Raw genomic sequence first — 26,897 nt, forward strand, 5'->3', positions numbered from 1 at the left:
ACTTTTATAAATAGTCAAGTAGCAGCTGCACCAGTTAGATCAAAATTTTTAAAAATGGTTAAATCTACGGTGTTTTTAACTTTTTAGATATTGCAATTATTGTTAAAAACTACAAAAGAATTTAAGCAGAAAACTTGTTTTAAAGAAACGAACATTCATACTTAAACTATTACAGTCATCATACTTTTTACATTAAAAAGAAAATATTTCTTAATATTTTGCGAAAAGAGTAACTGTTTTTACATCTAATTACATTTACATTTCACATCTAATGACACTATTAAAAAGTTTTTAAATAAATTATTACATGAATTTGTGGCTAAAAGATTGTTATTACTGTAGCAGTTGACGTAAAGTTAATTGTTTGCGCAACTTTGCACATTCCACGCCACCATATTTTAAAATTTTTTTTGAAAATCTTGAGCAATTTTTTGATGCTTCAAAAAAAGGTTTTCAGTTATATATTTGGAAAACTTTAGTCATATCAAGCAGCCGTGGCACAGTGGAGGTGTGAACTTCCTACTTATTTGCTTTTCCGCAGTGCATTTTTCTTGGGACACCTAAAACAAACAAAAATCTCAGAGTCTCTAAATCAGTTATTAAAAATTTTTATATCAACAACTTTTAAGCTTTACTAAACAGTTAAAACTAAATTCATTTGCTTTTAAACTAAATTGATTAGCCTGGATGGGCTCGCATCCATTTATCTTAAACAATGTTCAATTTAGAATTCAAAAAGAATTATCTTATTAATTACAGTTAAGGAGTAATATGATCAATAAAAACATTGTTATGAGATATGACCCTCGAAACTGTTATGTTATGAGATAGCAATAAAAACATTGTTATGAGATATGACCCTCAAAACTGTTGTGTTATGAGATAAAAGCAGTAAAAACTTATTCCTAAACTAGAACTAATATTCAAAGTATTTTTCACTTGTTGAAAGCCCAACAAGGGTTAAATCAATTTTTTTTTTTTTCTTTTAACTTTTCTGTAGATGTTTAAAATAAAGTGATCTTATAAAATGACTTATCTGCGAAGTAAGTAAATCTGTAGCGATCTAATCAAAACATCTAAAATATTTTAACGGTGCTGCATCATTTTTAAGTTCGTTTTATACATAGTAAAGTAGGGTTGCCAGATGTCCCGGTTTTACGAAGGAGAATTCTGCGCCAAATATGTAAAAATATTTTTTTTACTTAGTTCTCCTTCGTAAAACCGGGACATCTGGCAACCCTATGTAAAGCAAATTAACATTGCAACTACCAACAAGCTCAATAATGAAAAAACAACCTTTTGCTAACAGAAACCTATGAATCTTTCAAAAGAAGTTAATAAGGTCTTTAACTAAGATGGTAATTTCTTTTTTTTTGTTGAAATGGGATTAACATAGTAAGTTTTATTGAACCATACTACCTTTAATAGTTTTATTGAAGTTATACAAGCACTTCTCTCCAGTCCAACATTTTTGCTGAATTGATTAGATGTTTGTTTTTTTAGCAAATTTAAATTCTTATTGTCTAAGGTTTATATATTTACTTTTTTTTTTTTTTAAGCACAATTTTTTTATCATATTTTTTAATTATTTACAACATTATTATTTTTTAATTATTATATGACTGGAGAAGATAGAAGACATAAGTCTATCATTTTACCCGTTAATATTATTTACATATTTTTTAAATATAAATGTGAATGGTATGTGTAAAATATAAATGTAAATGGTATGTGTAAAATGTAAATGTAAATGGTATGTGCAAAATGTAAATGTAAATAGTATGTGTAAAATGTAAATGTAAATGGTATGTTTAAAATGTTAATGTAAATGGTATGTGTAAAATGTAAATGTAAATGGTATGTGTATAATGTAAATGTAAATGGTATGTGTAAAATTGAATAATAAAAATCAAAATCTCATTAAAATATTATGAAATACTGTAAAGATACAAGTATTACACTTTTTATAGTTTAGTTTTAATATTTTTATGCTTTGCAAATAAACTGACAACTTTTATCTTTTAATTTGTCTTTCCAACCTTTTGTGAAAACATTTTTACATGTTTGAATGACTTATTTTGCTCATCTTTTGACGGCTTGAATGCAAGTAAAACCCTTTTGTTACGTTCATTGTTTAACCAAACAATTTTGAATGTCTCTAATTGTTAAGTAATAAACTAAATTGCCTGAAATATTAGTTATATGTATATTAGTATATTGTATATTATTAGCATATATATTAGTAAATGGTGTCCTTTTAGTCCAACAGACTAGTTTTATACTTTCTTTTTTTTTAAATTTATACCTTTCAAGGATTTTATTTATGCTGAAACTTTTATTGTCTTTTTTCTCAAAACAAAAAAAACATATTTTGAAGAACGGTGTGAAGGCCAACTGTGTTAATACCAACCATTCATAATAATTAGTAGTTAAAAGAAAGATGCTCTTAATATATTTTGGTTGGTCTTAAAAAACGTAACTTTCTGAAAAATGTGCCACAGATTTTACATTCAACTTTGATGTTAAACCAAAAAAATTCTTTTACATTAAACTCTATAAGTTTTTAAGGTGTTTTAAGTTTAAGTATTTTAAGGTTTTTTTGTCTAGCGGTTATCACGAGTTTTAGGTCTAACCTTATAACCTTCATTCTAACCTTAAAGGTTATAATGAAGTAATCAAATTCCACAAGTTCTATTTTTTAACTTTTGAAAATATATAGAAACTATTAAATTAGCGATCTGGCCATTTAAAGAATTAATATTACGAATATTTAAGGTTTAAATTTAAAAAGTTTAAATAGTTGAAGAATATTTAAGTAGTCATATATTCATCAAATAATTCATTTGTTCATCAAATAATTCATATATTCATCAAATAGTTAAAGAATAAATAACCATTTGTATAGCTTGAACTAATTGGTAGTTATATTACTAATCTGTAGTAAGATTTTTTTAACAGATGGTGACTCAAGCAAATCAAAGTTTGACCAATTTTTACTTTAGTAAAAAATTGATACAATTTTATGATTGGTTGCTTCATAAATTAATCTTTTGACAGTTTCAATACATTAAATAACGCTTTAAGGTTTTCTATCCGACAATCCCAGTGGGCACAGTACGTTTTTAAAACGTTCTTTGGACGTTTTTATTAGGTTTAAATCTTATAAAACGTCTAAAAAACGTTTTAAAAATGTTTTAAAAACGTACCGTGCCCACTGGGATGTAATCAAATGTGTCATTGATTTGAAAAATTTGATCATGTGCTGAGCACAGACAATATTTTTATTTTGCCCCAGAGTATGACACACCCTACTGCACATAGCAAGATGTCTATTTTGATCCAGGAGAAATTTTATTGCCTATGATTACTTCAAACATTTTTTTCTTGTGCAAGATTTTCATTTTAATTAACACTTTACTTGTCGACAAGTCATCATTTTATAGAGCTCACGATTTAAAAATTTTTTATGATTACACGCATATTTTTTTTTTTTTTTTTTTTTTTTTTTTTGTTCATTTAACAATATTCTCTGGTAAAAGTGTCGTTGGTACATAATATATGAAGAACACGGAAACTCGAAGAGGATCATAAGATCCTGTTACCGAGAACCGTTTAACAATACAAAAATTATAAACCAATTATTTCAAAAAAATATAAAATAAAAAGTAAATACCGTTTAATACCTTCATACAAATAAAATAACCTCAATTATAAAACACCGTTTAACAAAACAATAAAAAAATAAAATCAAATATTTTAAATTAGTAAATACCGTTTTTATGAAAACCATCATACAAATAAAATACCGATTAAAAAAACAATAAAAAATAAAAACAAATATTTTAAATTACATTTAGAAACACTTATAAAAGAGAAACGAGATCAGAAGAACTCGAAAATATTTTCTATTGAGAAAATAACTTTTTTCAGTTTGTTTTTGAAAGAAGAAAAATTCCAACTTTGGGAAAAATCAAAATTTTTTAAAACTATTTGGTTCCACAAATAAGCTCCGCGATAAGATATAGAGACCTTCCAAAATTTGTATGCGAATATTGTTGATAAATAAAATTGTCATTTCTTAGATCATATTTGTTTTTGGGCTTTATTGCATATAAATTTTGAAAAGGTATTGGAGCTAAGTTTATCTTACATTTAAATATAAAGCAAAGAGTGTTAAAAACATTTAGTTGATATATATTAAGAATACTCATTTTGAATAAAAGTGGTTTTGCATGAGTAAAACGATCTTTAAAATTTATTAGTCGTGCTAGATGCTTCTGTTGCCAATAAAGAGGATCTAATTGACTTTTTTTAGTACTGCCCCATGCGATATTTGAATAATTTAGATGGCATTGAATAAATGAGTAATAAAGTTGAATTATTGCGTGTCTATTTACAAAACTTCTCGCTTTATATAATACTTCAATATTTTTTGAAACTTTGTTGCGCAAGGTTTCAATATGATTTTTTTACGTAAGGTTATCATCAATAAAAACACCAAGAAAAAATATAAATTTTGACTGTTTTATTTGAATATTATCTATATATATTTGAGGCATATCATTTGGCAAAAGATGTTTTTTGGATTTTGAATGAAATAGAGTCCATTTATTTTTTTCTATGTTAATTGATAACTTATTAGACTTAAACCATTTCGAAATTTTAATTAGCTCTATGTTCATGTCATTAAATAGTGTTATGGTATTATTGCTAGACAAAAAAAATTTGTGTCATCAGTAAACATTACTGTTTTTAAATTTGAGGCATTGTAAAGATCATTGATATAAATGAGAAAAAGAAGTGGTCCTACTATAGACCCTTGGGGGACACCACATGTTATATCTAGTAAATTTGTTGTAGAGGATACATCAATTTGCACATACTGTTTACGATTGCTTAAATAGCTCTTAAGTAATTTTAGAAAATTACCACAGATTCCATAATTTTCTAGTTTTTTAATAAGAATCTCATGATTTATCGTATCACACGCATGATTTAATATTTTTATCCTAAAAACTAAAAAAAAAAAAAAAATTTATTTTATTTTTTAAATTTCTAAAATTTGAAAACTAAATTATGCTTTACATTTATTGCATGACTTTGCGCAATATATTGACATGTAAGTTGTGTTCTTGGTGCATTCTCCAGCGTTGGCCTTTTTTACACAATTATTGTCGTAGTCTTGACATTTGGAATATCCTGAAAAATAGTTAAATAAAAACACGGATAATCTTTTTAACAATTAGTTTTAGCAGACTTTTCATGCTGACAAAAATGTATTTAAAATTTACCTGGACAACTGTACAAAATGTTAATTTGCTTTATATCTATATCGCTAAAACCGTTTCGGTTGCCAATAACGTTTTGCATTGTTTTATCAATTGTGGAAATAGTTATTTTATCTCCACCAAACGCTGTGGATCCATAATGCATAATTGATGAATAATCGTATGGTGTACCCAAACTATCGACATTGTTGTTGGTTTGTATTTTGAAGTTTAAATCTTTTCCTAAGTTCAACAGATTTTTAAATGATAATCTAATGACAATATATTTTGTGGGTTATAAAGGTGCTCAAAAAAGACCAGTAACAGAGCACCAATGACGCATATTATGCTTTAGTAGAGAATGAACCTCTAATATAATACCTTCAACATCATCAGTATAATAGTTTTTTATTTAGAATAAATATTTTAAAATAATAAACCTGGTTCAATGTTGTTCCAATTTATTTTAATATAGCTATCTCGATCTGGTCGACTCTGTTCATGAAATAAACCTGTAAAATGTGAAAAATCAATCGTTAACAAATATGAACAAATATAAGTAAAAATAATACTTTTGAGTTTATTCTTTAAAGATCTTGTAAAAAAGTCTTGCGGCTTTGTAAAACACTTTGCAATGTCTTAAAACATTAATAATTACCAATTGTATGTCCAATTTCATGCATGATTGTACCAATGTTGTAGCATCCGTCAGACAAAGCAATATCATTAAGCCTGTTGGAACTGTAGCCAACCGGTGAAGAGCACCTGCGTGTTTTTATTAAAAATTTATTAATTAACTAACATTTTCATACCACTTTAACTATTTATTTAGTTGTAATGGTATATGACATCTTTTATGGAAACCTCACGCTATATTCAAAAACAAAAAAGAAGAAAAAAATTAAATATATAATAACAAAAGTGGTTTTTAAAATAGAAATGTAGTCTAATGGATATTTCGTGACTTGTTAAATGTTTTCTTACGCAAAGAATCTCATTGGCAGTAAAAGAGTAGAAAGTTAAAAATAATTTCTCAGAAGGGAATGCGTAATAGAACAAATAATTGTTACTCACCCGGTTCCAGGATAAAAATATACATAGGGAAATTCTCTCTTTCTTTCAACAAATCTTAGGCAAGTGTGTTTATGATATTCTTCAATGGCTTTGGATATATTTAGTTTTTCTTTTGCGCCTACGTAGAAAACATTTAAATTTTTTTATACGACGACGTTATGACACCAACCTACAGCTAATGTCACGTGATAGGTTCAAATATCAGTTCTAATCTAATAATAATCTAATCTCTATTATAGTTATAAATCTAATAATCTTTAATAAAAGTAGTAACAAAACAAAAAAAACTGTGTATTTCATTAATATATTATAACATAATTATTTTGAAACAAAATCTTTGAATTCTATTATGTGTGTTAATGTATACTTTGCTTGATAAATAATAATAACATGTATGGTGAAAATATCATTTCCCACAATAAGTCTTTTTTTTGAGTTGAAAAGGTTACAGAAGACTACCTGTCCATAGTTAACCGGACATAACTTTTGTTTTTAGTTTTATAAAATTTTTTATAAAACTAAGAACAAAATAGTTTGATAAAAATTTTGAGTTTCGAAAAAGAGAGTTCACTTTCAGCGCATGTCCAGAAAATTAAAAGATATATTTGGAATTTAATATCTAAATTTAAAAAACTTGCCGACACCTTATCCTCTACTTGTCCCCTAATCATATTAATGACAGATTTTGTTCCAGCATTTTTAACAAGATAAAACTTATCTTGAAATGCGTTTTCTGGACGGAAACATCACAGTTAGAGCGTTGGAAATTTTAGCCCTTGATAACGATCTATCAAGAGAAAAATTAAACCTATCATGTAGTTTATGTATGCTGTTCGCTGTCTATTCATGTCAATATAATTTTTGTACTATTATTCAAATTTACACTAGGATAATTCTGATTCATAGTTTCATCATGCCATGATGACATTGTTATCTCTAAATGATTTGTTCAGAATACGATAGTACCAAGACATCTTTCTAACTACCTTGATTATGACAGATTCTGCAGTACAAAAATAGTGTTATATATATATGTATATATATATATATGTATATATATATATATATATATATATATATATATATATATATATATATATATATATATATATATATATATATATATATATATAAGCGCCGTCAGAATGATAGAATCTTAGAAAATCGTTGCATAGTTATTTTATATCGTTATCACAAAAATTTATATATTCTTATTATGTCCAAATCATAGATTGACTCATAGACTTACTAAATATCTCTATGTCTTTTGCGGCAAAATTTCCTATTATTTGTTTTTCTGCGTACAAGTATACGCACGCATATTTTTTTTTAAACGAAAATATTACTATTGAAAATTCATCGTTATAAAAATTCATCATTTAAGAGACGATCAAAGTCCACTTGCAAAACGTACATAACTATGCGTGAATTATTGATGCGTAAACGTTAATTTGGTATAAAAAATGAGGTTGCTCAGTTTGATTCTTTTTAAGAGGATCCTATCTTTTTTAGAGAACCGTACCTATCTTTTAATATAAATGAACAGTTCATAGGTATAATGGCAGTTAATTTTATACAAAAAATGGTTTTATAAAATTATTTGCCATAGAATCGATACTGATGAAAAAACTAAACATTTTTTCATCAGTATCGATTCTAATTCTGATATTAACCAAGTAAATTAATTGTATTCATTTTTCGGTATGTTTAAAAGAATGGTTGTCCGGTAGAAAGATTTTAAAGGGTTTTACCTAACTCTGGTCATAAATCTGAAGAAATAGGAGATGCTATATTTTTAGTTTTAGAATTGGATGGGTTAGATATAAACAATAGTCGTGGTTACGATAATGCGTCTAACATGCCTTGTATACCGTATTTCAAGCTCGCATTAAAGAAGTTAATCCTTTGGCTACATTTGTACCATGTTGGGCACACTCTTTAAATCTTATTGATGATTGAGCTGGGACTATTGTAGAAATTTTTATTTTGCTTTAAAATATTTATAAAAACTTCAGTGCTTCTACATATAGATGGGAAATACTTCAGAATTCAATTAAAGCAGAAAACGCATAACTTAAAAAGTTATCAGAAACCAAGTGGTCAGCAAGATCTGATGCAAGTAATAGTTTAAACAAAAATTGGAATGAAATAATTAATGCACTGTTTTTTATCAAAGATAATAAATGACAAAAGTCAATCACAAGATAATAAGCTAATGAACTTGAAACGGTTATAATGGCCACATTATGCGGTGATATACTAGAAAGATTCAACAAAACTAGTAAAAAATTACAGTGAGTTAAGATTGATTTAAAGTAAGTGTAAGTTTATACAATCAAGAACTTTAAAGTTTAAACTTCAAGAACTATATTTCTATCTTTAATGCTATATCTGCTATGTGTAGTTATATCATTAAGGATATATCTATGCTGCCCAACGTCTAATTTTTCAGCTGAGAGATCATTTTCAACATTAAAGAAGGTTAACTCTTATTTGAGTTCGGGAATGACTGGTGATTGTCTTAATAGGTTAGCAATTCTATTTATTGACACTGCACTTACCATAAATATGAACTTTAATGACATTATAAATACATTGGCAAAATAAAACTCACGTAGAAAATTTTATATATATTTTTAATGTTAAGTATAATGTTATGTTTAATGCGGTTTAATAGTTATGTTTAATGCGCTCGCTTCATAAGTGAGAGGTTCCGAGTTCGATCCCCACCACGTCCCTGGTAGTACCGCGCTCAACTTGTTTCTCCGCGCAGCGGCCTTGTTCGTCAAGGTTCGTGTTTCGGAGTTATAGAGTTGAGAGAGGGTTATAACCACTATTAAGTAGCCTCCTCATCTGTAGTGGCTTTATCGGCCTTGAGGAGGTGAATAACAAAAAAAAAAAAGTGAGTTTAACCTTATATATATGTTTGTATTGAAAATGCTTTTGTTTTTTTAATAACCACCCCATTATAATGGGGTGTATTAACTTAATATATATTAATATAGATATTAACTTATCATATGTATTAATTTAATATAGGTATTAACTTAAAATATATGTTTGCATTGAAAATGTTTTTGCTTTTTTAATAATCACCCTATTATGCATTATGGGATGATTGGTTAAAAAGCAAAAACATTTGCAATATGGGTCCCCAATATCAAAGTATTCAGTAATTTGTAAAAGAAGGCGCCTAAAGGATTAGAGTACTAGGGCGCCAAAAATATAAATACGTCTCTAATATATACGATATTAGTTTATAATTTATTACTTATATATTATAGTATTATATTTTATTCAAATATTATATTCAAATATTAAATTACTTTCTATGCTAACGCTTGGAAATATTTTTTCATGGTTTAATTTTGACATTTTGAACCCAAAATGTTATTTTACTGTGTATCAGCCTCTTCAATTTTTATTTATTTAAACTTTTTGTAGCACATGACTCTAAATTTTAATTTGAATAAATTTTATAAATATTTTACCTATTCCCATAATTTCAAATGGCACAATTTTGTTTGGCCATAGACGACCTATACTACTAGCAAATCTGTTATTCAATCCAGACATTTCTTCAGGATCCAACTTTATGTCTCCTTCGAATAAGTGTTTATCTAAAAATAATACAGAAATGCAATTTTACCACTAAATAGCACAAAAAACTGGTAAATAAACCAAATTTAATGATTTCATGGAAGTAAACGAAAAAGTATTGGTGTAATCAATGTGAAGCGTCAAAAAAAAAAAAAAATTGATTTGACGACGAGTCCCCACCGGGGAGTACTTGGGTGGATTTTAAATTCCAATTTTCAATACCTCCATATCAAAATAATTATCACAGATTCTTCAAAAATGATTATTTAACAATTATCTCTAAAATAAATTGTAATTATTGTTTCAACCTTTGAACATGGACAAAATTAAAAACACTTTTTAATTTGGTCATTAGTTGACTGTCATCAGCAAACAGTTTACATTAATTTACGATAAGTTCTGGCATATCATTGATAAAAATAAAAAAATATAAATGGTTCAATGACATAGCCTTAGGGCACAACACTTAACACATCAATCTAATCTGAGTAAAGTTCACGCAAAACAATACGCAGCTTCCTGGTGCTGAGAAACCCTTTTAACCAAAATAATAATTTGTACCATAACAACTATTAGCTATAACTTGATTATTGTTAAAAAAAAATCTAAAATGTTTACTTTCCATTTTTGACACCCATTTCGACAAAACCAAATTAAAAGCAGTAACAAGTACTATTATAGATTGAAACTTCATTTTATCAAAATGTTGCTTCTTTCAAAGACATATTCTGAAACTTAATAGGTTTTTAATCATTCATAAAAATGTCTTTCAATTTATAAATAAACACAGTTGATCAAGCTACATAGCTTTTTATTTAGGCAGCTTTTTTGCTTCTTAACAAAAACTGTGCGTGGCTTAAACATATTTACTTGTCTGCAAAAATTTTAAACGTGCACCTATTTCTATATAATATTGTAGACCTTGTTTTAAAGCAACAAGTAAGTTCTTATGCAGTTATTAAAAAAAATTTAAGAATATGTTAACGTGTATAAAAAATAATTGCACAAAAACATCCTTAAAGGTCAATTTACCAACTGTTTTAATAAAGTTTCTACTTTAATACATTTAAATAATTATTTTAAAATAGTTATTTAGATGTTCGTTATTTTAATTCCTATAGCAACGCACATAGTAACCATTTTTAAGTACTTTATTTCACCTTTTTTAGCACTATTTTAAAATTGATTTAAGATTTTTGCTTTTGCAAACAGCTTTTTGTTTGTACTACCGACATAATAGACATAACGCTGAGAAATCACGAGGTTCTTCCAGTTGACGTACTGATTTTGTATACTGATTTACATTCTTGTCAAAAATTGGTTTAGATATATGTCTAGTAATTAGTTTTATAACAATTTTTTATACTTTATAAGATAATCTTATTGCTGTTGTACATATTTATTAATATAGTATACCTAACAAGTTTCAAAATATATATTATATATAAATTGAAGTGGAAAAACCATCTCGTAAACTTCGATCTAAACCAAAAACGAAAAGGTATAATGTTTCATAGTAACTAACACTCCTACTTAACTTAAAAGTTTTACTGGAAGCTCAGGAAAATTAAATATAACTGTGCAAAACAGTTTCTGATAAGAAGTTAAATGGTTTAAAGGTTGAAGTAATTGATGACTGTTGTAAAAAAAACATTGTTAGCTGAGATTTAACGTTCCTTTGTGTCTAGAGTGTGCACATGTACACATTCAATAAAACTCAATCCTAATCTGATTTAATGTAAAATTTATGGTTTCAATGGCTCTGAACTTTAGAGAAAAATTAGAAACAAAAGGTTTTGAGATTAGTAGTTGAATGTTTTGCGTATGACAGGGTATTAGGTATGCGTAGAACAGGGATGGGTTATCAATTTATGAAACTGGTTTTTTATGAACTAAGTTCTAATATTTGATCATAGTCATAGTGCAATATTTATAAAAAGGTTCAAGACAAATGTAATTATTGTTATAAATATAATTTCCATACATTTTTTTTTAAACGTTTTTTTATGAGATATGAATATTAACTAATTTTGCTTGACTGTGGCAAAGGTATTTCAGAAACGGCTTGACAAAAACTTATCATATTTTGACAGTTTGTTGACTATGTATCAAGTTGTGCAATAAACCTCAAAATTATGTGTTAAAAACAAAATAAAACCATTAAGTCACCATTGGGGGTAAAATTAGCATCGCTTTTAAATCATTTAAAGAAATGAAGCATGGTCTTAAGGAACAAGTTAGTTATGAAGTTTTTGAAGTTCACTGCATATTCTTACATCAAGCTAGTTATATGCAAAATTTTATTCTATATGATTTCTAACATTTTGGAATGTTTTTTGCCACAAAACTGGTAACTTAAAAAATGGCTCCCATGGCAACCCCAATTTTTTTTTTTTTTAAGTTTATTATTTTTTTTTTTTAGTTTTATTATATATTTACTGAATATGTAGTAAAAATTGTTTAACTGAATACTGAAGATTTTTTTGTCTATTGGTTTTTGTCCCCGTTGAATATAACTATTTAAATATCGTAAAATAGTTATTTTAATAAAAATAGTTTGCAAATTGACCTCTATCATTGTTTTTGTGTCCTTCATTTTTGTTTATATTTTTTGACATAATATATATAACGCCGGATTAACCAGGGCGCAATGACGCAGCTGCGAGCGCCCCCCTAAAAATATGGTCTTAGTAGGGCAACAAGTTTTTTAAATATATATGCATTTGCGAATTTGTTGGATCCTTCATATCGCTACTGAAATGGCATTTAGATGAATAAAAAGGCCAGCTTTTTAATACGTAAATAAATATGAATGAGCGGTGTAAGAAAGTGCGTATGCTAATCTGTTTTTGTTGTTGGCTCTATGACTTCCAGCTTGTTTTTGTCATATGTACATTTTTACTTTTAACTTTTTAATGCAATATACATTTTTTTTTTTTAAATTGATAACAAGGGTGAAAAAGCATAACTTATGTTATAAGCATAATGAGTTAGGTTATGAGCTTATATCGAGGGTATACTGCCAGAATGCACTAAGTCATTTTTTGTTGGTTTTGAGTTAAGTCAACATAAACACTCATTATTATATGCTTTATCACTTCCAAAACGCACCAGACCTTATATCTATGTGGGCACGGTACGTTTTTAAAACGTTTTTTAGACGTTTTTATAAGGTTTAAACCTAATAAAAACGTCCAAAGAACGTTTTAAAAACGTACTGTGCCCACTGGGATTATATATAATACCAAGTTATTGATTATTCTCAAATATACACTGGGAATATACACCATTGCATGAAAAAGTTTTTTTCATTAAACTGCCATTATCTCAAATCAATGAAAAATGACTTTGTGCGTTCTGGCAGTATACCCTCGATATATTAAAAACTTTTGCTGCATAAGTACTATTTTAAATGAAACACTAAAATAAACAAAAAAAAAGTAACGGCACAGTTTTTTTTTTTTTGATTTAGTTCAGTTTTTCAATATATCATTCTGACACAGGATTGTGAAGTGATGAAGAAGCGCAAAAATACACTGTAAAACTTAACCGTGAAATTCACATGAAGAGAAGATCAGTTTATTAAAAGAGAAGATAATTTTTATAGTTTTTTGTTTTTTGTTATTTTTGTATTTATTATTATTACTTATCATATTTTAAATATTACACGTTTTTTTTTTATATTACTACAATTTATTATTAGATTTCTTATATTAATATATAATATCAAATATTTATTTTTATTACTATTGTTGTATCTTTAATTTACATTTCTCTTGACTTTGATTAGTTTTTTTACTTATTTAGTTTGATTTTATAACTTTCTTCAATATTTTTGTTTTTGTTATAGTTTACTGTTTGTTTGGCTTTTGCATTATTGTTTAACTACTGTCATTATTATTATTTATTATAACTGTTATTTTTTTCGATGTTGTAATCGGTTGTTCCTAATAATTTATTTACGCGCATTATTTTATTTTAACAACTATTATTAACATAGCTGTTTACTTCCTACTTATTGTTTCTTACATTCTCTTTAATATTGCGGTTCAACTATGGCATTAAACTGTAATTTGTGTAAAAAATTAATTAGTCAAAGTTGCCACTCATCTTAGAGCACGTTTACATAGCATTTCATGTCGGGGAGAAATGAAATATTTTCATTTCGGTCTTTAATAAAATACACATATCTGTTTACATTAACCAGGCGAAAGGAAATTCATTTTGTCGAGAATTTCATTTTTGTCATTTTGACCGCAATGAAATTTCGTTGCGGTTATCGTTTTATCATGTAAACAGTTTTTAATCAAAACGCGCATGCTTAAAATTTATATGATTGACGTATTATTTTTTCTTTAACGCAGTACAGTCGTCCCCCGGTTAACAAACCCCCCTGTTAGCGAACTTTCGTTTAACGAACCGAAAGTTTGCCCAAAATCCTCCCCCGGTTAACGAACCGGAACTCGGTTAACGAACCGGGACCGCCAAATGGCGTGCACACGCGCGTGAAGGTCGGGCGCGCCGTCCAGCATTTCCCCCTCAGTTTTGTGAGTGTCATGGAAGCCTGGGAGGTAAATGGTTGTGCTGGGTGTGCTTTTGTTGTTTCATTTTCTTGTTTCACTAATATTTTTCATGCATTTTTGTGCTTTTTTCTAGGTTTTTTTCCCACTTGCGATTTTTTCGATTTTGCGATTTTTCAAAATGTCGTACCCTGCGAAAAAAAGCAGAAAAGTTTTCACTCTTGAAGAGAAAAAGACAATCATTCAAAGAGTGCAAAAAGGTGAAAAGCAAAGTGACCTGGCTAAGGAGTTTGGTGTGAATAAATCAACCATTGGCACCATCATCAGCTTGAAGGAAAAAATCTTGGCTGCTGCTCAAACTGCTACAAAAGGATCCACAAAAATTGTCAGCAAAAAGCAAAGGCACCCAGTCATGGATGAAATGGAGCAGCTCCTAATCCTCTGGATTGAGGACATGCAGATGAGAGGGGATCCTGTGTCTGGTGAGCACATTTGCATGAAAGCAAGGAAGATCTTTGAAGAACTCATGAAGGATTACCCTGGAGAAGAAGAAGCTGAAGAATTTTTTATCTGCTCTTTAACCTGCTGTTTAACAGGTGCCAGCTGGAACTTGACTCAATGTCTGTCACCAAGTTTTGGAAGGAAAGCTTCACCATCAAGGAGTGCATCGTTCTCATCACCAAAGCCTGGAAGAAGGTCACTCAAAAAACCCTAAACACTGCTTGGAGGCCCCTGTATCCAGCTGCCTGCCAATCTGCACCAGGAACAGGAGAGGAAGATGAGGACGAAGACGCCATCCTTGCTGACATTGTGGCAACTGCCAGGAACCTCAACATGGAAGTGGATGCCAACGATTTGACTGCCCTTGTTCAAGAGAACACTGACGACCTGAGTGTGGAGGACCTGAGGGAGTTGGCTGCTGAACTAGCTGAAGCAACTGGAGAGACTGCTGAGGAGGAGGAACCCATTAAGTCAGCTGACATCAAAAATCTTTTCATCCACTGGGACAAAGTCCAAGAATTTTTAATGGCCCACCATCCCAAGAAGTTTGAGGTGGAGCAAGCTCTTGACCATGCTGAAGCTGTTCGGGTCAAGCATTTCCGCGCCATGCTCAAAGCCAGGGAAAAACAAACGACCATTGACAAGTTTTTCACTGCTGGGCCATCTGCAGCTGCTGGGCCATCTGGAACTGCTCAGAAGAGGGCTGCTGCAATTGACTTGGCGGATGACTCCGACTGAGTTTTCATTTTTTTTTTGTAAAAATTTGACAAGAAATTTTCTTGTCGATTTTTCTTTCAAGTTCAATTTTCAATTTTTTGGTAAAAAATTTGACAAGGATTTTTCAAGTTCAATTCTCAATTTTTAGGTAAAAATTTGACAAGCAATTTTTATGTTGAATTTTCATTTTTTGATAAGCAATGTTCATGTTCAATTTTTAGTTTTTTCTAAAACTTTGACAAGCAATTTTCATGCACAATTTCAATTTGTTTCAATTTTTAAAAGTGCATAAATTTCAGGTTTCAATCATTTCACCTTTGCCTATTTTATTTATCAAGTTGGACAATTTTTTGAATTTTTTCCCCCATTATTTCGGCAAAATCCACCAATTAAAATTTTTTTAATGGCGGCCTATGGGAAAACGCGTTTCGGTTAACGAACTTTTCGGATAACGAACTAGTTCGTACTCCGAATTAAGTTCGTTAACCGGGGGACGACTGTATTGGTTAATTTCAGACAATCGAAAAATTTTATTCATTATGATGTAATATTTTGTCACATTTAACGCTCGAAACTGCTTGATATAAATAATGGACGATTTAAGTTGCAATTTTCCAAAAAGATTTACAAAAAGGTAATATAAATTATTATTATTGTTATTTAATATAATTTAAATACTGCATTAAGATATGAAAAGTAAAATTTTTTTATGTAAATTAGCTCTTTTCTAATTACAATTCTATGTCTAGTTACATTTGTAAAAATACGCTAAACATATGAATCATATAATTTTTTATAGGTGTAGTTTTATTATTTAAGTTTTGCTGCATTCCTTTTCTTTTAGTAAGTTAAGCAACCTAAGCAAAAGATTGTGTACTGAGACAAGTACATCAAATCATTGTTGTGAATCAGAGGAAGAGGAACCACATTTTACAATAAATTTAAAAGACATCGATTTTCAAACTTTTAATAACGCTAAAACCTGCAAAAGCGATCCTATTAGTATTAAATCTGCCAGTCTCATTTCTATTACAAAAAATAGATATAAGATAGATAAAGAGAAATCCCCGAGATGGACTTGGAGTGATGAAATGGTAGAAGTTTTATTGGAAAACTTAGTAAATTATAAAACTTTGAAAAAGATTTGCCTGCGATGTATAGTTCTGTTAGAGAAATGATGGGACAGATGTATCCACCTGAGGATTTTGGGCCTTTCAAAATACAACCAATAGAAAGTAATCATCTTTCAACAGAAGAGCTTTTGGTCTTAAAACGGAAAATTGATAATCAAGAAAAACAAAAAAAGGAAGGTTACAATAGAATTAAACCAAAAATAAAAGAGTTAAGATCTGGTTACAAAACAGCCATCGATAAAGGAACACGATCTGGCAGTGGCCGTTTGGTTCAAGAATATTTTGAAAAGTTAAGAGAAATATGGAGTGGTTCACCTTCTGTAGGAGCTATACCCCATGGTCATTCTAGTTTAAATCTTATGAGTGAATCAAAAATAGACCATATGGTTATCAAAGATACAAAGCGAGATAAAATGAAAAAAAAACTGTCTGCATACCAACGGGACATGATGCAATTAGATCTAGCAAGAGAGGAAATGACATTAAAACGCAGTCTAATACAAGCCATGGAACAATCGTCAAAACAAACTCAAAATGCTATTGAAGCGATGACTAATTCAGTAACCTCCATTGGTGACAGTATTAAAGAGGGCCTTTCCATCTTAGCTAATTCTTTTATGCAAAATCAACAAATGCAATGGCCAAATTACAATATGGTTTATGCAAATTTGCCAACAATGTCCTATAGTTTTTCACCACCGTCGTTTCCAAAACCACTGTAACACTGTTTTCAGTGTCAGTAATCTTATTGATAATAACTTTATCTTGATTCTGTTTTGTGTAAATACAGTAAAATGTAGAATTAATCTGTTGTTTTTAATGTTACAACCCTCGGAATAAGGAAAAATGAGGTCGGCAATAATTTGACGACCTCAATCTTTTAGACGTCGGCAAAAAAAGTTTGACACAAAGGTCTTTCCATAAAAGATGGAAACGAGGTCGGCAACCTTGTTTCTATCTCATGCCGACCGCAAATACTTTTAGGTCGGCAGTTAGGTTGGCATTGTCGAATGCCGACCCTAATTCCGAGGGTTGATGTTAAATTTATCTTAATAATAAACAATGCGTATTGTCGGGGTGTCACTAAGAAAACGTCCTCATTACATTTTTACACTAATTCCGAGAGAAACATGTTAAAAGTAGATAAAATCGAAACAAGAAACAAAAAAATAATCACAATAACATGATTATAACAAAAATACTGCTAAAATAATAAAAAAACAATGAAAATGTGTCACAAAAAATAATAAAAATTTATTACCTTTACATTTTATTTTTTTCCATTACCGTTAGCAAATGATTAACACAGTAAATTTCAAATCATGAAATTTGACTAAATTAAAACCATATTTTAACAGTAAGTCAACTAAAACACAATGATGGCATTGATACAACTAAAAAAAAATAATAATAAAAAGCAGACCAAAAATTGAAATCTTTAGATCTTTAAAGCCTTTTAACACAAAAATTCAACATATAGAAACTAAATATGATACAAATATAAACAATAATTAAAAAAAAAAAAACACTAAAGATTCTTTTTAACAATAGTTTCTAGCGTAAAGAAATAAAAGATTATACAAAAATTAACAATAGTAAATAACAAAAATTATTTTTAAGAATTATATTATGTATACATAATATACACATACATAAGAAGAATATTAAATAAATAAAGACCTCAATCATAATTAAACCAAAGTGCAAAAGTATTTAAACATTTATTTCAAATATTTGTCACTTAAATATTGAGCAACTGTCTCTCTTGTTTGTACTCCACGTGATGAATTGTAGGTATAAAGTTTATCAAGTTTGTTGTGATGATCACAGCATTGTGACCTTTTTTCTGCAACTATTTCTGCTTGTATTAATTCACTGTGAATGTCAACCTCATTATCTTCACAAAAATTATGCAATACAAAGCATGTATAAACTAGGGGAGTGGTAAGTTCTAAATCAACATCAATGCAGCGATTAAGGACTCTCCAACGAGATTTCAATCTTCCAAAAGCACATTCTATTTGGTTACGAACTGAACGCAACATGTTGTTAAAAAGCGCATGCTTATCACTTTCAGAATGTGGATATTCTTTAAAAAGATTTGGTAACAGAGGATATGCAGGATCCCCTAACAAAAATGGCAAAACAGGAGAATACCCAGGAACAAGCTCTTGATATTTTAATGGAAAATGTTTATTAACAAACATTTTGTTTAAATTACTGTTAGCATATATTCTTGCATCATGGACACTTCCTGGCCATCTAATTTCCACATCTGTGAATCTTCCCTTTTCATCACAAACTGCTTGACAACTTAATGAATATTTCATTTTGTAACAAAAATAATCATGGCAATTTTCTTGCGGTTGTTGAATTGGAATGTGAGTACCATCAATGCAACCTAAAACTAGTGGAATACCAAATTTTGATTCAAATTTGTAAGTCATAAAATTAATTTCCTCATTTGTATTTGGGAACTTTATCAACTTTGGTCCTAGTTCTAAGTTTATGGCACAACACACAAGGCGTAGTGACACAGACAAAGTAGCTTTTGAAATACCAAATGTATTTGCTACCATTCTAAATGAGCCTTTATCTTTTAGATAATACAAAACCATTGCAACAGGCTTTTCAGGAGAAATAGTATCTCTTCTTACAAACCTTGGACTTGGAGAAATATGATGCCTTATAGAGTCCACCAGTTTTATAAATACATTGTAATCCATTCTTAAATTAAAAATCCATTCTTCAGGAAGTAAATAACCAGGTTCCAGATTTCTCCACCAAGTATCACTTCGACCAGGGTTTTTCCAGTTTCTTCTTTTCTTTACTAGTCTAAAATAACATTATTCAAAAATAAAAAAAACAAATAATTATATTAAAAAAGACTTGTAATAATATTTCCGATATAGTTTACAATAATTATACATTAAATCTTAATCATTGGCATATCAAAACTAGTATTATGAATAAAAGATAATATTCACATTAGTATAAAAAAATTTAAATCCAATAAAAACAGCAACAATTACACTTAATATGATTGTGTACAACCTTAATACTTTTTTTTTATTTATAACAGTTTATATTGAAACCACATGTGTTTTTAATATAAACTACTATGAATAAAAAAAAGTATTATTACTAACCTTTTAATATTTTTTTAGTGACGCTAAGAAATTTTTTGAAGATCCATGTTCATATAAGAAATGAGTTGCACTTGATTACGATTTAAACTTAATAAATGAGGCAACACCAATGGTGTAACCGTAGCTATATTACCTAAAGCTGAAATAAGACAGCTTATCAACGAAGCAATGAACTTGTATATATTACTAGCATGAGTTACCCGGCGTTGCCCGGGCCAATATTTAAACTGGCTTACCTGATATCTGTACACAAAAATGGGCCCAAAAAATGGGCCCCCTGACCCCGGGGTTAGGGGGGCCTATTTTTGGGCCCCCTGACCCCGGGGGTCGGAGTACGGGGTCAAAACCCAGCTAAGAACCTTCTCCCCCTCAAGGACTACCCCCATGCCAAATTTCATCGAGATCGGTCTGGCGGTTTGGATTTCTATAGAGAACAAACAAACACACACAAACACACATTGCCCTTTATATATATAGCTGGAGTTAACCGGCGTTGCCCGGGCCAATATTTAAACTGGCTTACCTGATATCTGTACACAAAAATGGGCCCAAAAATGGGCCCAAATAATGGGCCCCCCTGACCCCTGGGTCAGGAGGGCCCATTTTTGGGCCCCCTGACCCCGGGGGTCGGAGTACGGGGTCAAAACCCAGCTAAGAACCTTCTCCCCCTCGAGGACTACCCCCATGCCAAATTTCATCGAGATCGGTCCGGCGGTTTGGATTTCTATAGAGAACAAACAAACAAACACACACACACATTGCCCTTTATATATATAGAAGATTGTTTGTAGGTGCCATTTTGAAATAAAGCTTGTAATGCGCGCTTAGTTAAACTTTTACGGACCACTTTACTATGGCCACCCCGAAATGAATACATTTTTCATTTCATCCGAAATGAAAGCTCATGCGAACGATTACGACTTTCATTCCGCAACGATTTCAACTTTTATTTCGCCCGAAATGAAATTCCATGTAAACGAGCTCTTAATGTAATATTTGTTTATTTTGGACTCATACAAAATTAACAGGCTTAACGATAATAAGTACAGTTTACTACAATTAAGTCGCTCGTTGCGGAATTGCGTTAACTGTATTAAAAGTGTCTTTTCATTCATAGACGTTCAAGATGATGAATTTAAATTGCTATTTTCTTCTGATAAAATTCTTAAAACAGATGATTTACCTCTGTCTACAAACCTTTTCATTTTTTATCTAAATAAAGTCTTTAATCAAATTGATAATTATGTTTTATCTCGTGTTTTAGATTCTGAGGAAGAAATTTCTACAAAATTAGACATAGTTTGTAAACATTATGACATTGGCGAATTATGCGCACTTAATTTTAATAAAACAAGCGCTCTCTCCTTTTTTCATCTAAACATATCATCGTTACAAAAACATTTTGAGGATTTAAACATAATACTTTCATTAATTTTGATTTTTCCATTATTGGTATAACTAAAACAAGGTTAAAAAAAGGAACATCCTCAATTCATCCAATTCTTATTGATAATTACAACATTGAGCACACACCAACGGAATCCTCTTGTGGTTTTTTTATCAAAAAAACTAATTTACACGCGAAGAGATGATTTAATGATTTACACACCTAATTGTTTAGAATCCACATTTGTTGAAGTTATTTTTTCTAAAAAGTCTAATATTATTGTTGGTTGCATTTATAGACACCCTTGCATGAATATTAATATTTTTTTTTATTATCATGTCTGTCTTACTTCAAAAATATCTGCTGAAAATAAATCTATTTTCTTACTTGGTGATTATAATATTGATCTGAAGCAATCAAATATTGACATTGCGACGTCTGATTTTTTAAACTTACTTTCTTATTATAATTATATATTTCTTCTTGTATTGTATTTTTATTACTTTGCGAGTTACTGATCACTCTGCAACAATTATTGATAATATTTTCTCTAGTTTAATAGCTAATCAAATTGTTTCAGGAAATTTGACAACTTCTGTTTCTCATCACTTACTTTAATTTTGTATTTGTCCCAAATTCAATAAATTGTTTATACCACGCAGACACAATTTATATAGCAAGAGTTTTTAAAACTTTGATAAAGAACATTTTAAATCTGATTTATAAAAAATGATATAAAGTCCAATGATACTAACACATGTTTCGAAACGTTTATTACTGAAACAACATTGATTTTAGATCGCTACGTCCCGCTTAAAAAAACAAGTATCAAAAACTTCAAACGTCGATTCAAACATGGATTACAAAAGGAATTATAAAATCTATTCAAGTGCGCAATCTTTTCCAACAAAAAATGATAAGATCTAAAGATCTTATTAATAAAATAAAGTTTGAAAGTATTTTTAAAAGATATAAATATATGATAATTACATTAATTAAACTTAGTAAACAAATCCATTTAAAAAAACTTTTCTCATAAAATGTAAAAAATCTTCGTAAATTTTGGAAAAGCATTAATATTCTAATTTATGTAAAAAAGTTTAAATAAATCGTCTCCAAACTATTTGCAAGAAAATAAAATATATGTAACTGTTCCAACTCTAATCTCTGAATCATTTAACACTTTTTTTACAAATGTTGCTCAAATCTAATATTCATTCGTTTTACATTAACTATCAAAAGTATCTTAAACATCCAAATTTACATAGATTATTATTATCTCCAATAAATATTTCAGAAATTTCATCTCTTATATCTAAATTGAATCCAAAAAATTATTAGGTTTATTCTAATAGATTTTAATTATGAATTTTCACATATTCTTTCTAAACTATTTAATACCTCATTTATAAATGAACATTTCCCGATATTTTGAAATTTTCTCGCGTTATTCCAATACTTAAAAATGGCTCTAAACTTTCATGCGCTAACTTTAGACCTATTTCTCTTTTATCTAACATTAGTAAGCTTCTTGAGAAACTTATATATTCTAAAGTGTACTCTTTTCTAAACTCATTTAATTGTTTAAATGATTTTCAATTTGGTTTTCGATTAAAACATTCTACTTGCCATGCACTAATAAGTAAAACGTAAAAAATTAGAAAAGCTCTTGATACTGGTCATTTCGTTTGTGGTGTTTTTATCGATTTACAAAAAGCTTTCGATACCGTTGACCATAGTATTTTAATTTCTAAATTAAATCATTACGGAATTCGCGGTATAGTAAATGACTAGTTTCGATCTTATCTTTCAGATCGAAAACAAATTGTAAGTACTAATGGCTTCAATTCTAGTAATAAATCAGTTTTGTGAGGTGTTCCTCAAGGTTCTGTTCTAAGTCCTCATTTGTCTTTAATCTACATTAATGACCTAATCAACTCTGTTCACTTCTCTTCAGTTCATCTGTTTGCTGATGATACAAATCTCTTGCACATCAACAAATTGTATCATTCTTTAAAAATGTTAATTCGGATCTAAAAGGTATAGTTCACTGGTTAAATGCTAACCTAATATGTCTCAATACCGAAAAAATTGAACTAATTTTTTTTCATCTCCGAGAAAAAACTATTTCTTTAAAAATGTTGAAATCAAAATCAAAATTAATAATAAACGGCTATCTCCTTCAAGAGTTATCAAATATCTTGGTGTATTAATTGATTGCAATCTTTCATGGAACTTTCATATTAATAAACTAAGCAAGAAACTCGAAATCTCAAGCTAACGCTATGCTTTCGATAATTTGTCATTATGTCAATAAAGTTACACTAAAGAATATTTACTATGCATTATTCTCACCTCGTTTTAAACATTGTTGTCAAATTTGGGGTCAAGTGGAAACTATCGCATTTACAAGTTGCTATCGTCTCAGCGTCAACCCATTAGAATAATAAACTTTCAACCAATTCAATCCGATACATCGAAGTCCTTCAAAAAGCTTTTCGTTTCAACATTTCCAGCGCTAGTAAAGTATGCTAATCTTCTTTTTGTTGTTGACTCCTTAAATAAAAACTTACCATTTCCTATCACAAACTTTTTCACAGATAGTAGACTATTACATTCCTACTCTACTAGAAATATACACAATCGAAAACTAAATGTACCATCTTTTAAAACCCAGAAGTATGGTAAAAATTCTATTGTTTATCAGTGTGTCTGTGAATGGAACAGGAGCCTTGCATGCATTTTGAATGAGTCCAAAAAACTGTATCCTAAAATACCTTCACTTCATCTTAAACAATATCAATTTTAAAAAATTCTGAAAAACCTTTAATTTTTACGTTTAGACATATTATCCTTACGATTAAAGTATTCTTTTAGTTTTATTTTCGTCATTGCTGTAATTATCATTAGTACTTTTTGTTTATTTTTTTCTTTTTGTATTATTAAAACCTGCAAATTATGATTTCTACATGTTTGTTTTAATGTATGTTTTATGTGCTTTAATCTATGTCTATATCTACGGTCCATATGTTTCAATGCGTGTCTTTGCTTATTATTACTTATATTATGTTTAAAAATTGGTGTCAATCTTTTGATCATATTTCTGTATGAGTGACACCATCCTAAATAAATCATTAACTTATTATTATAAATAGTCTTATGCTCATTACTACCATTAGTTACTAGTATTATTATTATTATTATTATTATTATTGTTATTATTATTGCTATTATTATTGTTGTTATTATTGCTATTAGTATTGTTATTATTGTTATTATTATTGCTATTATTATTGTTATTATTGTTATTATTGTTATTATTGTTATTATTATTATTATTGTTGTTATTATTGCTATTATTATTGTTATTATTGTTATTAATATTGCTATTATTATTGTTATTATTGTTATTATTATTATTGTTATTATCAAAACAATTGTGAAAATGATTTACGGAAAATAAATAGCTCGTTGTTATTATTGTTGTTGTTGTTATTGTTGTTGTTATTGTTGTTGTTGTTATTGTTGTTGTTGTTGTTTGTTCACGGTACTATATCGTGAATAACACGGCATTGCACCGTCAATGCATTTTACGGTACAATACCGTTATAATTACGGTATCTTGGCCGTGAACTCTAATATACGACGATGTTTATCAACTTCACGGTTTACTACTGTGAAATTTTAGAGAGATTTTAAGTAAGTATGAGTGGCCATGTTTTTTTTTTTAATGTTTAGTTCTGCAATTAATTTTTGAATAATTTCTATTGAAAATATTTGTATATGCATTAATAATTGATCCTACATTTTATAAAACAATATTATTTGTTTCAATGACATTTCTTGTTGCACTTGATTTTATAACATAAGGATTTAAGATTGAATATATAAAACGTGTGTTCGGTATCTTCAAGATATATCTAAGATATTTCTAAGATATATCTTGAAGATATATATATATTTGAGTTCTCCGCGAGCTTCTTTTTTTTGCAAATAGTTTGTACAGTATTTAGCTGTGTGTTTTGGGTCATTATCTTGTTGCATGGTGAACCCGTGGTCAATTAGACGTTTTCCACAGGGCACGGGTTCACCAGGAATGGTGGACTACTGTCAAGCATGGTGGAGGTTCACTGAACACCCACAATTTTTGACAGTAGGCTGTATACACTGTGGATGAAATTTTTCAGTAGCTGTTCGTCGCACATAGATCCGTCGCTTTGTTCCAAAAACAAGAAATTTGGATTCGTCCGTCCACAATACATTTAGCTAGTCTATATCTGTCCAATTTGAATGTGCTAGAGCGCATTAAAGCCTCTTTTTCCGATTTATTGGTTTTAGAAGAGGTTTTCAAACAGCTACTCTACCATTTAAGCCAACAGTTTCCAAGTGACGCTTACAGTTCTTTCTAAAATAGTTTTATTATGAGCAGTATTGAAGTTAGATGTTATTTCTTGCTTTTAATCGTCTGTTTCATTTACATGAGAGTATAATTGACTTGCCTTCAGCCTTTGATGTTTTGCAGGGACGTCCAGTTCTTTTCCTATCTTTATTTGTATCAGTACATTTAAATCGACGAAAAGTATCAATCACTGTTGATTGCGGTATTCTCAACAATTTTTGAATATATCTAGTATAACGACCATCTTTTGCCAGAGCATCAATTGAAGAACGCATTTCTAGTGATAAACTACATTTCTTTGACATTTTATATTATTTTCTAAATTTTCTTCTAAAAATAATCAAAACGCACTTTTATAAATAAGAAACTAATATAAAATATTATTCAGCTAAAATATTTTAGTAAAATATTTACTAAATTAATTTAATAATCCAATATATTATATTAACTTCAACGAAATTATGCTTTGATAACAAAAGAGCAGTTGAATTTATTTACAAATTTATTACTAAGTAAGTTCAAGCATATTTATAATCCAAAAACGAAGGAAACAGATTTTGCATTTCAATATTAAAATCACATTAGCATATCTTAATTGAATTATTTTATGCCTTATATACAATTTTAAAATTTAATATCAATCAATACAAGTTTGTTTAAAACATTAGCACATCTTAATCAAATTAATTTATGACTTATAAAGAATTTTAAAATTTAATATCAATTAATACAAGTTTATTTTAAAACATTAACACATCTTAATCAAATTAATGACTTATAAAGAACTTTAAAATTTAATATCAATTATTATAGGTAAAAAACTATTAAAATTTTAAGTGACCAGAAACTTTTGCCTGCAATGTATATATATATATATAGTCTATATATATATATAGTCTATATATATATATATATATATATATATATATATATATATATATATATATATATATATATATATATATATATATATATATAGTCTATATATATATATATATGTATATATATAGACTTCCCGCACTAAAGCATGAGTCCCAAAGCTGTAATTCATTAAATTAGTAACATCCTTTGCAGTTTTAGACTCTCCAGAAGCAATTAAACAAGCGATTGTTCTTTGGTCTCTTGGTGTAAACATTTTCTTTCGACCACT

The 26,897-nt window shown here is 28.9% G+C and overlaps 2 protein-coding genes across 2 annotated transcripts; both read right to left on the reverse strand.

The window, feature by feature from the left end:
• Positions 1–5,061: 5,061 nt before the first annotated feature.
• On the reverse strand, positions 5,062–10,760 carry LOC100200291 (zinc metalloproteinase nas-4). Its single transcript, XM_065792077.1, has 7 exons — positions 10,560–10,760; positions 9,833–9,961; positions 6,342–6,459; positions 5,926–6,032; positions 5,708–5,779; positions 5,292–5,510; positions 5,062–5,199 (listed from the first exon to the last, which is right to left on the reverse strand). The coding sequence occupies exons 1-7, from the start codon at positions 10,633–10,635 to the stop codon at positions 5,075–5,077; spliced, it is 846 nt and encodes a 281-aa protein (XP_065648149.1). The 5' UTR covers positions 10,636–10,760; the 3' UTR covers positions 5,062–5,074.
• A 7,773-nt stretch (positions 10,761–18,533) lies between these two features.
• LOC136078391 (putative nuclease HARBI1) lies at positions 18,534–26,052 on the reverse strand. Its single transcript, XM_065794162.1, has 2 exons — positions 25,844–26,052; positions 18,534–19,647 (listed from the first exon to the last, which is right to left on the reverse strand). Exons 1-2 carry the CDS (start codon positions 26,050–26,052, stop codon positions 18,534–18,536), a joined length of 1,323 nt encoding a protein of 440 aa, XP_065650234.1.
• Positions 26,053–26,897: the final 845 nt, after the last annotated feature.

Source organism: Hydra vulgaris, chromosome 03 (genome assembly GCF_038396675.1).
Source record: "Hydra vulgaris chromosome 03, alternate assembly HydraT2T_AEP".
NCBI lineage: Eukaryota > Metazoa > Cnidaria > Hydrozoa > Anthoathecata > Hydridae > Hydra > Hydra vulgaris.

Bases quoted from the DNA above. Each gene is read 5' to 3' on its own strand.
- LOC136078391 (XM_065794162.1), bottom strand. From the start codon at position 26,052: ATGTCAAAGAAATGTAGTTTATCACTAGAAATGCGTTCTTCAATTGAT. The intron at 19,648-25,843 runs GTCAATTATACT...ATGTTATTTTAG, and splicing joins ACATCAAAGGCTGAAGGCAA to ACTAGTAAAGAAAAGAAGAA.
- LOC100200291 (XM_065792077.1), bottom strand. From the start codon at position 10,635: ATGAAGTTTCAATCTATAATAGTACTTGTTACTGCTTTTAATTTGGTT. The intron at 6,460-9,832 runs GTAAAATATTTA...TTTTCTACGTAG, and splicing joins ATTTGAAATTATGGGAATAG to GCGCAAAAGAAAAACTAAAT. The intron at 5,200-5,291 runs GTAAATTTTAAA...ACTATTTTTCAG, and splicing joins CATTTTGTACAGTTGTCCAG to GATATTCCAAATGTCAAGAC.